The sequence below is a fragment of the Notolabrus celidotus genome, chromosome 12, assembly GCF_009762535.1.
Source record: "Notolabrus celidotus isolate fNotCel1 chromosome 12, fNotCel1.pri, whole genome shotgun sequence".
Lineage (NCBI taxonomy): Eukaryota > Metazoa > Chordata > Actinopteri > Labriformes > Labridae > Notolabrus > Notolabrus celidotus.
In genome coordinates, this window is record NC_048283.1 from 19,004,574 (window position 1) to 19,020,613 (window position 16,040).

Genomic DNA, 16,040 nt, shown 5'->3' on the forward strand with positions numbered 1-16,040 from the left:
ATCTGGAGTTTCTAATCTTTCCCTTGATTACATTTTTTTGCCATAAATATGTATTGTGTGTGGTCACATTAAAAAATGCTCCCTTTTCCCCTCTGACACTACATCATCCATTCTGAGCTGTTGGAAGTAATTCCTTCATTTTTCTGCAATAACTACATCACAGAAATGTGGAAGCTGCTAAGGAACTCATTGGAGGCTTTTTGATTACTCTATTGATGTGATACAGTACAACAGAATACATGAAATGTGGGCATTTACCTGTTAAAGTTTATAAAAAAAGAAGTTTAAAATACTAAAATACTGTTTAATAAAGCCAGAAAAATACGTTTGTAGCCTTATAGTACATATCAACCAGCAGAGTGAACCATTTTAATTAACTGGTGAATAAAGTGGACTCTGTGCATGCAGTGGAACAACGTTTGCTTTCTGACAGATGCTGAGAGAACGTTCACTCCTGGGCAGGAAGTCGTTGTCAGTCAGGTGAAACCGTGTTTCTGTTCAGGGAGAAAGCAGACAGAGGCAGATGGGATTTTCTCTGCAGGTGAGAGAATTTACCACAACTAAAGTAAAATCCCTCAAGAAAGAAAAAGTTCCCACCAGGGTAAAGACAGGGAGGAATTCAATGTGGTCAAAAACTAAACAAAGAAGCAGACATGAACAGACACAGCCTCATCAAAACCAGCAGTTCACCAGGCTCAAAAAGAGAGCTGGATATCGACTGCAATGTTCTAATTTGACACAGTGGAGTATGGATTTTACTTTTTACTTATCTTTGTTGCAGCAGGTTGAAAGCCATCAGTCTGTAAGCACGAATAAAACATGCCTTCCTTATTAGCTGAATACATTTCTGTCTCATGAAAAAACTAACTAGTCTTAAGTCCAAGGTGACAAAATACATTCAAACATTACAGCAAATTAACTGAAGCTGTGATTTTGGATGTTTGGACTGACAACACTTGCTTATTATGCATTTTAATAATGTTTCTTTTATATGCTCAACGTCATTGTTAATGAGGGCTTTGCTCTCAATGATTCTCGAGTCCAAATAAAGACAATTATAAAATGACAAGTTTAATAATTAGTTCATTTTAGAAAAGAAATAGGCAATACAAAACAACTATGAATAATTAACAAATTCAAGCTAATAATCTCACAATCAATTAATTCCAAAGTAATGTAAATGTGCAAATTATCACTTTACTGACAGTGTTTTAATGTTATTAATGGTATCTGTAATAATGCTATTGTGGGACACTGAAGCTTCACACTTCAATGTGCAAGTGTAAACTGAGACTGCAGTAGTGCTAATGGAGCTGCTGTTAATAATGTTTCTAATGAACGTAGCAGCCTGTACTGTTAGTTATGTACCACGTACAAAAGGCTCTAGATAAACTGAAAAGACTCACATACTGCTCAAATACTGATGATTTACTGGTCTTAAAAAACAATATTAAAACCACTGAATGAAGATATTACAGCAGCTGGCTGACAGTTACAGTCGTTTCCATAAATTAAAATAGATGCTTAAAGTACCATGCAAAAAGGAAACCATATATACATGATCCAGAAACACTGGTGACTTCTCTGAGCCTGAGTCCATTAAAAGTGGATTGAGAATAAGTGGAAAACTATGCTGACAAATCAAAATATGACACTCTTTTTGGAGATCATGGGCGCTGAATTCTCCGCTCTCAAGAGAAGAGGGACCACCCAGATTGTTATCAGTGCACAGTTCAAACGCCAAGATCCCTCATGGTCTGAGGATACATAAAAGCCCTTGGCATGAGTAGTTTATACATCTGGGAAGGCAACCATACAGTGGATAGCAAAAGTCTACACACCCCTGTTAAAATGTCAGGTTTTGTGATGTAAAAAAAAATGAGACCAAGATAAATCATGTCAGAACTTTTTCCATTTTGGGATTAATCAAAGTCACTTTAAATTATGACAGGTGTATAGTGAGTACTATTTGTCATGAGTTTGAATTTGATTGGTTAATTCTGAACACAGCCACATCCCTAGTTATAATAGGGATGCAACCACATTATTTTATTTTTTCATTTTTTATTCCTCCCCCTATAATATTAAAAAAGAAATTCAATTGAATTGTTCACGTTATAGGTCACATTAAAGATGGAAAAAGTTCTGACATGATTCATCTTGGTCTCATTTTTTTACATCACAAAACCTGGCATTTTAACAGGGGTGTGTAGACTTTTGCTATCCACTATATATACAGGTTTTGGAGCAATATATGCTTCCAATCAAGTACACTTCCACAATACAAACACAAGTGGAAAACATAGGCAATGTTTAAGAGGTAAGGCAAGGCAAGGCAGCTTTATTTGTATAGCACATTTCACATCACTCCAGTTCTTAGATCCATACACTGGCTTCCTGTCTGTCAGAGAATAGACTTTAAAATCCTGCTGATGGTTTATAAAGCACTGAGTGGGTTAGGCCCAAAATACATTGCTGATCTGCTCCTACTGAATGTACCATCTCGACCTCTGAGGTCATCAGGTACTGGTCTGCTTTCAGTCCCTAGAGTCAGAACGAAACATGGTGAGGCAGCGTTTAGTCATTATGCAGCTGCAGGTCTGCTCCAACTCTCACCTCTTTTAAATCAAAGATAAAGACTTTTTTATTTGCAACTGCCTTCCTATCTTAGCTTATTTTAACTCACTTTAAATCAAAATTTTAATGTAATTTTTTAATTATTTCTAATTTTCCTTTTCTTTTCTGTCATTATATTTGTCATTTTAATTGTGCTCTTTTATGCTTGTCTGAATGTTTCCAATGCTTTTAATGTTTTAATGTAAAGCACATTGAGTTGCCCTCGAGTATGAAACATGCTATACAAATAAAGCTGCCTTGCCTTGCCTTGCCTTACTAACCCTACCTCTGAACAACACAGCTGATGGTCTCAAGCACATTAAGAAGGCGAGTCATTCCACAAATTAACTCTTGATAAGGCTCATGTTAATTAGAAACCATTCAAGGAGACCACTTCATGAAGCAGAATCTAAAATATAAAACATATTCTGCTTTGTTTAACACTTTTTTGTTAAATAAATAATTCCACATGTTCTTTCATAGTTTTGATGTCTTTGGTATTAATCTACAGTGTTTCAAATAATTAAAATAAATACAAACCCTTGAATGAGAAGGTGTTTTCATTCTTTCTTTTGACTGGTAGTGTATGTGTGTTCTATAACGCCTAGTCACACCTGAAATGTTCTAAAGCTGCTCTTTCACACATGTCCCTCAAAGACCAAAGTTGTCCCGGTCCAATGAGGTGAGTTGTGGGAAGGGGAATGAGTCTCAAGAGGCAGAACATGATGTCAAAAGTATGCTTTGAAAGCCACTGAGTAATGTTTGCAACATGACGGTAAGATTATCCTTCTTTGACCATGGAGGATTTTATTCATCCTGTTACTCGTCTCTGTTTCAGGATTCCATCCACTCCTCCTACTCACACAGAATTTTTCCCAAATATTTCCCGCTGCGTTCTCACATCGGCTCAACCTGACTTCACATGGAGGCAAATCACACGGTGGTTGGCAGGAAAATGGTTGGAGTGAAAATTTTGTCTGTAAGCACTCACACATGCAGCTCACCCAGAAAACAGGTGAATTTTCAGGAGTTTTGCATATGTGTGAATACATCTTATGATTCTCACAGGAGCTTTAACGGATGAATTTTGTTTCAGAGGAACTATTTTTCATTATTCATAATCCAAGTTAGATGTATCAATAAGGCTTGTTAATAACTGCAGACAGCTGAGCCACTCAGTAGAGAGCTAAAAGTGGCAAAACTAAGCTTAGCATGAAAAATGTCATTACCAGCCAAGAAAATTACCTGTTGATTCACAAGTCATCTCACCTGGACTTGGCACAGACTCTGATAAAGGGGCTGGCAGGGAAAGTCTGTTTGTGTTCCTACATACTGTCTCCCTGGGTTACATCAGGAAAATTACAGGTCTGCAGCATGTGCATGAAAAGAGCTCCATTAAGCCAAGATACTAAGCCAAGAGTACACAACAAGACACACATTCTGATGCAGCTTGAGTGGATTGCAACCAACCTTGATTTTCTTACTTACACCACTTTCTTTTAACATGTCTTCAGAGAAGACGTCCTCTAACTGGTGTTCTCATCCCCTCCCCTTGAGAACGATAGTCAAAATAAAGCCTTCTAGACCTTTTTAGATGCATTACTGAATCAACCTTGCTTCTTTCACACAGGATAGATAGTGAGAAAATGGTAAAAGGTATTTAATAAAAGCAGACATACCTGATGGCCTCTCATTCTCTGGAAGTGGCCAATGGTGTCACTGATGGTATAAACTCGCACGTGGCCCATGTGCAGTCGCCCTGACGGGTACGGAAACATGGAGAGGACATAAAACTTCGTCCTGCCCTGGAGAAAATGACAGACAAATAATGCACACAGCCATGAGTCAAACAAAACGCTAAAGCTAATTTGGTGTGGAAGAGATCATAAAACTTTAATCAGGGGAGACTGACGGAACAATGCGCTGTTGTTTTTTCTCTCTCATCAGTCTGGCTTCTGAATGAGCTTTGACTCAAACACACTGCATTAACCTGATGAGGGTCAGATGGGAATAATAACTCTTCACTCATTCTAACAGGGTCTGATTATAGTGTCAGAGTCTGATTATGAATGGTTTATAGTCACAATGCTGTTACCATGGCGATGCAGTAAGTACTGGTGGTTACACTCCAGCTATACATGACGACAGGAAACTTGAGTCATGAATTTTTCAGTAAATTAATTAAGAACAAGGCTGCCATGAATGCACTTCATCACTGTCAGCCTGTCCCAGACCATTAGGAGATAAAGTCAGCCGGAGCTGCACGTCTGAGTCGAGCCGCAGCCAGAGACAGTTATAGCCGCTGATCATGAGGAGGAGCTTATAATGACCTGATAATGATTTCATCAGGAAGACAAGGCTAAAGGGGTTTCTAATGTGCACTTATACTCAGGTGTCCATACATACAGAGTAAGTGTGACTGATGTCAAAGAAAGGGACAGACAAAGAGTCCTAAACTTCTGAAAACTTACAAACCTCATATTTACAGGCAAGATGAGCATCCAGGACAAGCTCTCCACAATTTAATCTTGATAAGGACAAACCAGATTTGGAAATCCTATTCCCATTGAACCATCAGCTGAAAAATGTGAGCATTTTCAGTAATTTTTCTGCGACAAAATACAAACTATTAGAAATAATATCTCACTTAATACACATGCTGTCACAGAACTACCCCCCCCTGACTTTTTTAAGTTACCAAATTCAGATTGCCAGTGCTGTAAACGGCCACATACTTGGTCCACAGGAGTCCAATGTAGAGGCAGCTACATGTATGTAGCACTTGAATCCAAGACAAATTTCTCCAAGAGGAAAAATATATCATATCATACGTATCATATTGTCTTTACATTGAATCGTATCATTAAATCTTATTTTATCATATCCCATCGTATCATAATATGTTTTATTGTATCATATCATATTGCAACGTATCGTGTTTTATTGTATCGTATGATCGTCCTATTGTATCGCATAATTGTCGTATTGTATCGGATTGAATCAGATCATATTTAAACTTATCTTATTATATATTGTATAATAGATGATATTACTTTGGAACAACTGGGTGCAAGGTTTGCATCTTAGACTTGATTATATTTTGAACACAATGTTGACATGACAGCTTGGCTGTTCTGATCCTCGTTTCTGTAATAATCCCAGGATCCATGTTTTCTCTCGCATGCAGTTGATCCGTCAACATATCAGGGTCACATTTATAGATCCTTGTAGTGTGTAAGTCAACAGATAATTAATCCTTTTATCATGTCAAAATGATCAAACATTTGGTGACTCCAGCTTCTCAAACAAGAGGATTTGCTGCTTCAGATCGGTGGAAACTGAACACCCTTTGATTTGAACATTTGTTTTGACACATAAAGACTGTATCTTAAGCTCTGGGATTTTTTTATTTTTCTGACTTCTAATTTAGACAATACAGTTTGTGAATTATTTCTTTGTTGGCTATCGACTACATTTCAGTTCAGTTGATACACATGCAAATATGGGACATGACAATGACGAAAGTGGACATGATGTACAGCCGATACAGAATCCAGGTTTCCATAGGATAACTCCAGATATCAAACTCTAATTTTTCCTTTCTTACTGTGAGCTGTTTAAGTATTTCAGAATTAATCATATTTTATCCATGTTTTATTGTTGTCATTTTTGGACTTGTGCAATGTTTTTTAAATCTTGTGTACAATCCTGTAACCTTTTTTTAGGCTGATAGCTTTCTATTTCTAATGCGTGTAATTTAAGTTGAGTTGAGTCCAGCTGAGATTTAGTCCCACATACTCAAACCAGAATAAGACATAACTTGGATACCCAAAAAAAAACAAACCCAAAAAAACCTTGCTGGTGTGTTATGGACAAACATTTAGTGTTACCATCACCAGACCACAGACTGTATAACCATATCACCAAACTGTACCTCCTCCTGTGTGTCCTGCTTCGACTGTGCCATGATGCGTGGGTGCCACCATTCCTCCACTCTGCGTCGGGTCTCTGTCCGATAGTCCTTCTCCCAGACACCTGTTTCACTAAACAGGGTGCGGGTGCATTTGGACAGAAGGCAAGGTGCTGGGCTCAGGAAAGTATCCCTGATGTGGACCGACCGAGCAACACCCAGCGGACACAGAGCCAACCTCCTCAATGAGACCTGCATGGTTCTGTCACCTAAAACAGGAGCACACACTGCAGATTAGCTGTTTGAATAAACATAAAATTGATAGTGAGAGATAAAAGCTTGAAATGTCAATCATTGTATTTAGCAGATATAATATGTAGGGCCCTTAAGGTGACGCATTAATGGCCCCATCTGCTGAAATCTGTGGCCTAGCTTGTGTGCTGTTTCTCCCTGCAGTTTCTCATTAAAGGGGCCAAGCTGAGCTGAATCTGTTGTGGCTAGTACGATTACTAGTGGCATAAAACTCGTAGAACCCCACTTCAAAAACACTGAAATATCCCTTTAACACCATGTTGTGACACTAAAAAAATTATTAAGTTATATAATCCTCATCCACAGCTGAGACACCAGGATGTGATTCAAAATAAGCTTTATACTTTAAAAATATATTTTTTAATTAATGAAACGACTGCAAAATAAAATCTATCATTAAGTTTATCTACAAAGAATCTGCATGGTACAAGAATAGGAGAGTTCATCCCAGCTACAACATCTTCTTTAACCCTCCCATTATGTTGCGGGTCAAATTGACCCATTTTGAAGTCTATTTTAGGCAATATATGCCTTCCAAACCAGCTAAATGCAGCATAAAAATCTGGGCAGCATGTGACAGAAGAGGAGTCGTGTTAATTTATCAACTTCACTTCATAAAGAAAAAAAAATAAAATGTAAAATAAAATAAACAAAAATCTACGTCATGTAAAACTATTGTATTCATATTTAGGGCTTTCTAATGAACATTAAAAACAGTTTTAACATTAATTCTAATGAAAAACAAGTGAGTTATCCTCATTGAACCATGATCTGTGAGAATTAAAGAACACCAATGGACCACATCTAGATTTAAATGGTTAGTAATGGAGTTGAAAATTAGATTTAAAAAAATGTGTACTGGGATTTTTTGAGGTTCCGACACTTTTGGATAATTGAATATGCCCTGGGTCAAATTGGCCCAGGAACATTATTGCTGTTCCAGAGAAACGTAACAGGAGGGTTAAAGATATTCTCACACTGATGATCAGCCTCAGAGCGTCTCTGAGTGAAACAGAGGACTGCTCTCCTTCAACACCAGCAGTCAGTGCAGACCACAGAGACCACAGAGTCCACACACGGCAACAGAATGATTGACAGCTCGGCTCGGCAGCTCTCCTCTTCACACTGCTGTTTCACAGTCTGTGTTCTTTGCACCACGTCACTCACACAACAGCATGAATTTGTGAAATAAGTTTATTCAGTGTGATGTGACTACACTCGGATGTGAGAAGGACATTTTCAATCAGATGCTCCAATGTTTCGCTAAGTTCTCATTTCCCTGCAGATCCTCATTCTAATATATTACATGGATGGAGCCTTGAGCATCCAGAAAATGTCCCTCATGAGTTTTAATCATTTGTGGTGAGAAAGACACAAAACTGCATTATAGGAAGGTCACAAACTGGATTGTTCAACAGCAGCTGTGAGTGTGATACATGACAGGTGACCACTAACAGCTTCAGTCATTTAAAAATCACCACTCACACTTTATCCTGCATGAACGCAGCAGTTAGGCTAGACTTCACCGTGACTCAATCTAGGTCAGGCAGTCAACTGTAAGAAGAAAAAGTTTGACCTAAATTTGTCTTCAAAACAACACACAAACACAAACACACACACACACTCACACAGTTTCCACGGTAACCAGAAATATCCTTACAGTCTGTGCTTCCTCGCTAGCGAAGGACAACTGTGAATAACTTGACCCGTCTAGAGAATATTTTCTCAGTGATGACGCATCTGGATCTGAGACAGGGAGACCTTGAAAGCTGCCAAGTGGAGGAAGTGAGTATTTGCATGTTCTGATGTCACCAGGTGGAGATTAGGATGTAAATGAGGTAATTAGAGATGTGTGTTTGTTGATGTAAAGCTGCAGAGAGTGCACTGAAAAGGATGGATTCAATGATTAATTTTGAGAAAATCTTAGCTGAGTTAAAAGAAACATCATGATCAAAGGAGGTTTTTAAGGCCTGACTTTCAGAAAAGAGTCTTTACATGAAAGATTGCCATACAAAAGCAAGATTTATGTTTCCACGTCTGACCAGCCTGAAGGATTTAGTTACCCAGCAGGACCCATCTTTTTGGATACCTTCAAGTTTTCCCTTGAAGTAAAAAACAAGAGAAAATCATCCCTCTCCTCCAACCACCTGCTTGTAAGTATGTGTTATTTCATAAAGTTATCTCAAGTAAAACCTAAGCATCACAGCAGCCAACACTCCTCCCTCAGGCTGAGGCTGGGAGAGCCGAGCACTCAAGGTTGTGTGCATCTGTGAAGGTGCAAGTGAGTGGGCTGAGGAGAGAGACCGAGAAAATGTTTCTATGGTGACTGAGCTCATCCGTCCGGTGTTTCCTGAAAAGAGAGACTGAAAAACTTCTACAGACAGAGAGCAGAGGAGTGACATGCTTCACCTTTTGTTCTGAATTACTGTCTTGTCCTGATGGAAGATTGCATTGATGCTAGTTAAAGTTGCTGTGGATCAAATTAAATTGATTATTCAGCTCAATTTCAACTTTTGTTTTATGTGCAAAATATTAAAGAGCCGATTTAAACTGAAGCGAAATTAATACTTTTTTTTGCCTTTGATAAGTAAGCCTTTGTAGTTTGTCAAACATTAAATGGGATTTGGTAATAAAAAAATTCCAAATATCCACTGAGATTAAATTATTAATGCAATTTGAACATTGGGTGTTTTTTATATCTTCTTCTCTGTTACCCCTGTTAAATCAAGCTAAGTGACAATGAAAAGATTCAGAATCCCAGCATGATCATGATATTCACATTACTAATGTGATGTGTAAATGATTTTCTGAACAGAGCAGAAACCATTGATTCAGTATTCATTTGCAGCTCTGGTAAGCTGAATGCAAAAGAAGGCTGATATAGCTCTTATACAACTTATATGACCTTTAGCTGCTGTAAAATTATCTTTGGGTCATAACAAACCTGTAATGGTTTAAGACTTATTCTGTGAGGCAATTTCACAGGATGTGGGACTCGTTCTTTAAGTATCTGCAGGAGCTGGACCTCTCTGAGATCCCTAATTAGGTGATTATCTTTTTGGCAATTTTCATGTGATGTTGAGGGCGGCAGACTGACCAATTAAATTTTATTTATTATTATTATTATTATTTATTTATTTTATTTTTGTATTTATCTATTTACTTAATTATTTATTCACTTTATTTTGCTATTTATTGATACATATTGATTTGTATATATCATTTAAATTTTGCTATAATATGTACTATTATTGTTTTTGTTGTTGTTGTTATGTGTCACTGTCTGTGTGCTGTCTTGGTTTTGTGTTGTTTGCATTTAACAAAAAATGTCAATAAACATATCCGTGGAAAAAAAAGACTCATTCTGTGCAGAGAACAAGTAGGTGCTGTAATATTAGTTCCAAGATTTGAGGATAAACATGAAGAGCCATGACCAAACGTAACGATCAAATACAACAAGAATTCAATGCGCTTTCTTCATATTCAAGACAGCAATACGTTGAAAATAATTGAACTCTATCACGACTAGCATGACATTGTTATGCATGCTATTAAAAATGAATCATCATTGTCTCCCCACCTTATTTATACAGTCTATGCTCTCCGCAGAGCATAACTCCCTGATCCTCTGTCAGCTCTAGATACACATAAAGACTTATGCTAGCATGTCTTTTTCAACATGAAGTCTTCTATATTTTGTACCCTGGTTGAATGTTCAGCCTGTTTGCTGACGGATGAAGAAACACATGATGCATTTTACAGTAAAGCTTTCAGTTTGAGGACACTTACTGCTTTGATTCTCGCTGCTCTATTTCCGCGTTGTGGTCGTGATGAAATAAATCCAATAATCCATGTTGTCAAAGTGAACCCAGTTATTAAAAAAGGCTGTATATGACCTGTTTCACCGGATCACGACTTCGCTACGGGCGCCGCCATCTTGGATTTCAATAACTTTATTGACACAACGTATGCCGACAAAGCTGTCACGCATTTAGAGTAAGATTGCAAAAGCTTGTACAAAGCTGACGTTCACTTTTATACTTAATATTTAAACATTTTATCAAACACTATTATTGACTAACACACACATACCCAATTGTTTACCTTTATAGTCTCGCTTTTAACTGAATTTTATTCTTAACAGTTTTATTTATTTATTACCTAGTTCAATTTTTAGTCACTTTATTCTACTTTATTTATCTACGTACTTATTTATTTATTAGTGATTGATTAGTATAGCATCTTATTTTCTTTTAATGGTTTAATATTTTAGTGTTTTATTATATTAGAATTATATTTTATTTTGTTGATTTAATTTCTTGTGTTCAGTTTTAACATCTTATTTTACCTCCAGTGTTTCCTCATTAAGATATCATAAGAGCGTTTACTCAGTTCATTCAGAAACTCTTTTTTTTTATGTATATATATATATATATTTTTTTTTTATTACTATTGTTGCATATATTGTGTTCTTAACCTTAAGGATTGTGGGGTGGGTTTGGGGCAGGGGCAGGGGGTGGGATCTTTTTCTTAATTTATTCTATTTTAGGTTGTTTTTATGTACAGCACTTTGTTTTACAATGCCATTGTATGAAAAGCACTTTATAAATAAAGTCTGATTGATTGATTGATTGATTGATTGATTGATTGATTGATTGATTGATTGATTGATTGATTGATTGATTGATTGATTGATTGATTGATTGATTGATTGATTGATTGATTGAGGAAAGTAGGGTGTTCTGAGTTAAGTGAGGGGTAATGGGTAAGGTTGTGCAAGTGACAAGATTTTTGAATAAACACTTCTACAATATGGTATTCTATCGTTGTATCATTACATCATTCTTGTGTATAATTTTCCGTTATGTTTTCCCTTATCACCGTCATGCTGCAGTTTGAAGAAGCATCTCTGCAACCAACCAAGTTACCGCCCATACAGGAGGTATGGGCGGTAACTGTTGGCACTGTTGGACATCAGAAGAGCAAGACTGAGTTTCTGTGTCATCATGGATAAGCATCTCATCCCATGCCAGGCAAACTGTTCTCTCATGGCATTTGATGAACTTTTCTAAGTAAATGTGTTGTGTTGGATTTCTCTTATGTTTATATATGTTTTATGAGAATCAAATGTCATTGTTTAAAAGTTACATTGTTTACTGAAATTAATTCTTTTAAATATTTGTAACACCTTTTAGTTTAGATATTTAATATTTTGGGAAGTAAAACTAACACGAGCCAAGTTGTTAGAAAAAAGTGTATCCTAGCACAGTTACTGCTCTAACCCCTCAGTGTTATTTTAACTCTGATAGTGAGTTTAAAAGGTAACTATCTCACAATATTGCAATTCTTCACTATTTCAAAAGTGTTAATTCAACTCCAGAAAGTGTGGAACTATATAAACTCAGAAAAAGTGTTGAAATCAACTCTGTGGGAGTTAAAGCAACACTGGACTTTTTGCTGTGTAATGTCCCAAAAAGTCGCCTCTATAACCATGTTTATGTATGCATAAATTAATGATTGTTCGGCCTTCTCTGTAGATTTCAGTGAGTGATGGCTCTGCTTGCTACCACAGCAAACCTGTTATCTCTGTCTTTACAAATGATTGCCCTCTGACACAGATGATTGCTTTCTTTAACTGAAATAGCCTTTAAATTCTAATTTGACAAAATACATTGCAGTGACTGTTAATAGACTCACTTTAATTTGTTTTTTTCTGTCTCAAACACAAGAGACTAAGATATAAAGTTTGGGGATTTTGACAATGTTTTTTAAGTGGTATGATTTATTAGCTCGTATGATGAGAACAACATGTGGGTTACCAGGTTGTGGAAAAAAAGTAGATGAAGTCCTTTCAATGGGCTGATTTTTTTTGTGTAATGTATCGGTAGATAATGTGTATTTAACTACCCAATTCACCATAAAAAAAACAACAACACATAGATTTGGTTACACATCAGATCTCTTATCACCAATATTTCCCCTTTAACTTTGTTGTTCCTTCTGCTCCATATAATTTTTAAATTCTTTTTTGAAGGAATAAAGTTCTTGATGAACTCACGTATTTGTTGTTAATCCCACAACACAAATTTAATGCCAGCAAGTATCAGGAAGAGCTTCATTATACATGATTTTTGAAAGGAGCACATTTTCTTTGATGCAAACTTCCAGCGTGAAGTGATTGCTGAGTGAAAGAGCACCTTCACTCATCTTCCTCCTCAGAGGCTCTGAGGAGGGTGATGAGGAGGAGACGGCGTCTCATCAGAGCTTTATTTCTACGAGCTCTCCCTGCAGCTCTCACCTTTGATCTGACGAGCAAACAGAGGCAGTGAAGGGGGGGAGGAAGTCAGAGAGGAAAATGAGGAGGGGGGGGGGGGGTATCATTAGCAGGAAATTGAGAGTTTCTCAGCCTGACGTCAGACAGCTAAACCTGGGGCTCTGCTCAGGCCAGCCGTCGTACATCAGAGTTAAATGGGCGCCTGTGCTCAGGGCACAACAGGATGTGGCTGCAGACAGGGAATGAGAGAGGGAAATGGGTTTTTGACACAGTTGAGACAAGTCACCACATACGATATATCTGCAGATAAGAAGGAGCTCCCTCATAAATGAACCTGTTACATCCTCGTTACAATATTTCACAGACGACTGCAGGTTGAAGTGAGTTTTACTGTTTGTCAAAATTAAAAATTTTGCTAAAATCCTGTAGGGGGAGACTGACATATTTAAAAAAAAAAAAAAAAAAAACGAAACATAAAGTCTCTCATTGGTAACTTTGACAGTCCAAGAAAATTAAAGTTTACAATGAAGGTGAACCCACACGATGGAAGAGGCTTAATACTGATAAAGGTTAACCGAAAGGTCACTTTTTGGTGAGCCTTCAATGAAAGGCTTTCATGTTTGGACTCAGCACGGCTGTTTGAACTTTACTAGCTCTAAAGCAGTAACTGTGACTCATGATACTTTTATTCATTTATAACACAGGTACATTCAAAAGCTTGCAGGTTTAAACTCTACATTCATAGCATATTTTTGGATAACTGATGCAGAAAAAAAAGAGTCTGTCACCTTGTGGATAAAGGCTTCATTCATGCACAGTCACTTCATTTTTTTATCTCTATCAGACAGTCAAGTTGCATTTCTATGTATTCATTCAGAGACATGAAAAAATAAATTCAGTATTTGCATGCGATTGTGTGTTTGGCCAGTGAAGAGGACTCTGACAGAATACAAAGAGTCTGAGTCAAGTCTTGAGTTCCCATTCTAAGTCCCCATTGCAGAATCTGACTTGTGGTGCCTGTTTAGACATTCTTGCAGGAACTGTTGCTGAATAAGATGTCATGTGAATGCACTTGCAGGAGGACACATGTATCAGCTATGTGGACACATGTATCAGCTATCTGGACACATGTATCAGCTATCTGGACACATGTATCAGATAAGACAAGATAAGCTACTAGCTATTGGACAAGATCAAAACAGTTTTTTTTAAATCAATAAATATGTCACAGTTCTCCTCAACACTATAAACATTTCTGAATATTTAGGGGCTATGTCCGCTGACATGTTTTTTCTGGGCTGACACCTCAATTTCAGAGCACTTCTCACAGGGACTTACTGTTGCTAGGTTACAAAAGTTGTCCCCTGGCACTTCTGCTTACCTTAGTAGTGACCGTAACATCTGTTTTAAAGTGCTCTGCTCATATTTGCTGTCATTCAATGGCATTATGAAAAATAAACAGAGCTAACACTGGACACGAACGCCATATTGGAACGACTTCACCTGCTGTGGGCGAACAGAATACAGTAGAGCAAGACTGAACTAACTGGTGAAGAAGGCCAGCTCAGTCCTGGAGCCTGTGGAGGTGGTGGCTGATCCAAGATGGCTGCGGGCATGGACACTGCGGCTGGTTGTGCCGTCGTTAGATGCATTGTTATTGGCACCTAATGAGGACTGCACCTTTCACTTTCGTTGTACTTGTTGCAATAACAATAAATGCATTCTAACTTCTAACTCTAAACTATAAAAGCACTTGATTGAAATCATGTAACAGCATTAACAGCAGCTCTACACCTGGATATATACAGTCTATGATACTATCCTTCAAAAATATGAGCGTGGTAAGTTTGTCCTTCGCCATTGTTTTTGACAAAGTTTGTACCATAAGTCTGATGATTGAGAGACAAACTATGAGCGGGAGTGATAAGCACCAAATCTCTCTGAGACGAGGAGCCAAACTAGTACCCTGGCTGCATTAAGTTTGAATATCAATCAATCAATCAATCAATCTTTATTTGTATAGCGCCAAATCACAACAAACGTTATCTCAAGACGCTTTTACAAACATAGGAGGTCTAGACCACTCTATGTCAAATTATGAACAGAGACCCAACACCAAGACAGGGTAAGAATAGGAAACAAGCACTGCCAGCACACAAAAAACAACACTTGTGGACAGAGAGTCACTACAGCTTCAGTGTGAGTTCCCTAAATGTACAATTTTAATATTTGGTCAAGATCCAAATATTATCATTATCTCTGAAGAAGATCCAAATAGATACTACATTGATAAGTTACAGGGTTGAACTTTGACCTTTTAGTTTAAAAATATATCAGGTTATGTTTTCTGTAGTTTTTGTGATGCCTGACCTTTGGCTGCCAAAGTTGAATTAGTTCATCCTGAAGGCCAAACAATCACTTGTGCTAGATCCAAAGAAATTCCCTCTAAGTGTTACTGAGAAGTTGCCTTTACAAGAATGGATATGGCTATCAATTTAGGAACAATTGTTGCCCCCAAAAAATGACAGGAAAAGCAGCCAGTCAAAAAGAGTTGATTCTGATAATAACATTAAGCAGGGTTCAAGGTTCAAGGTTCAAGGTTCAAGGTTCAAGGTTCAAGGTTCAAGTTTCAAGGTTCAAGGTATCTTTATTATCCCTGAGGGGCAATTTGTCTTTCAGTCAGCGGTAACACAAAAAAAACAGTACAAGTCACACTAACATTAAAACATTCAAAACAGTAACAACAGTAACAACATGGAAACAACAGTTATGTGGCATCGTTAAGCAGGCTAGCTGCTACCGGGACAAAAGAGTCCAGTATATCTGTGCCTGTTCACATTGTTCACCTCTAGATCATCAACAAAAACAGGGGAGAAGGCATTGGGGGTCTTCTTAAAACAGAAGACCCCCATAAGAAGACCCCCACTG

General features: G+C 37.5%; 1 protein-coding gene and 2 long non-coding RNA genes across 4 annotated transcripts in view; 1 reads left to right on the top strand and 2 right to left on the bottom strand.

The window, feature by feature from the left end:
• lars2 (leucyl-tRNA synthetase 2, mitochondrial) overlaps positions 1-10,791 on the bottom strand; it is a 54,419-nt gene extending 43,628 nt beyond the window's left edge. Inside the window, exons 1-3 of the mRNA XM_034698169.1 lie at positions 10,628-10,791; positions 6,551-6,795; positions 4,296-4,421 (exon numbers count right to left, since the gene is read on the bottom strand). Of these exons, the coding sequence (XP_034554060.1) occupies positions 4,296-4,421; positions 6,551-6,784 (360 nt within the window). The 5' untranslated portion in view covers positions 6,785-6,795; positions 10,628-10,791. The remainder of the gene's footprint in view (positions 1-4,295; positions 4,422-6,550; positions 6,796-10,627) is intronic.
• On the bottom strand, positions 291-803 carry LOC117823109. The gene is made up of 2 exons (XR_004633313.1): positions 760-803; positions 291-494 (listed from the first exon to the last, which is right to left on the bottom strand). It is a non-coding gene; the product is annotated as an uncharacterized LOC117823109 (long non-coding RNA).
• On the top strand, positions 8,500-11,927 carry LOC117823108. Of its 2 annotated transcripts, none has more exons than XR_004633310.1 (3): positions 8,500-8,623; positions 8,884-8,991; positions 11,733-11,927. It is a non-coding gene; the product is annotated as an uncharacterized LOC117823108 (long non-coding RNA). The 2 variants fall into 2 exon arrangements; XR_004633311.1 differs by lacking the exon at positions 11,733-11,927 and adding an exon at positions 9,066-9,398.
• The last annotated feature ends 4,113 nt before the right edge of the window (positions 11,928-16,040 follow it).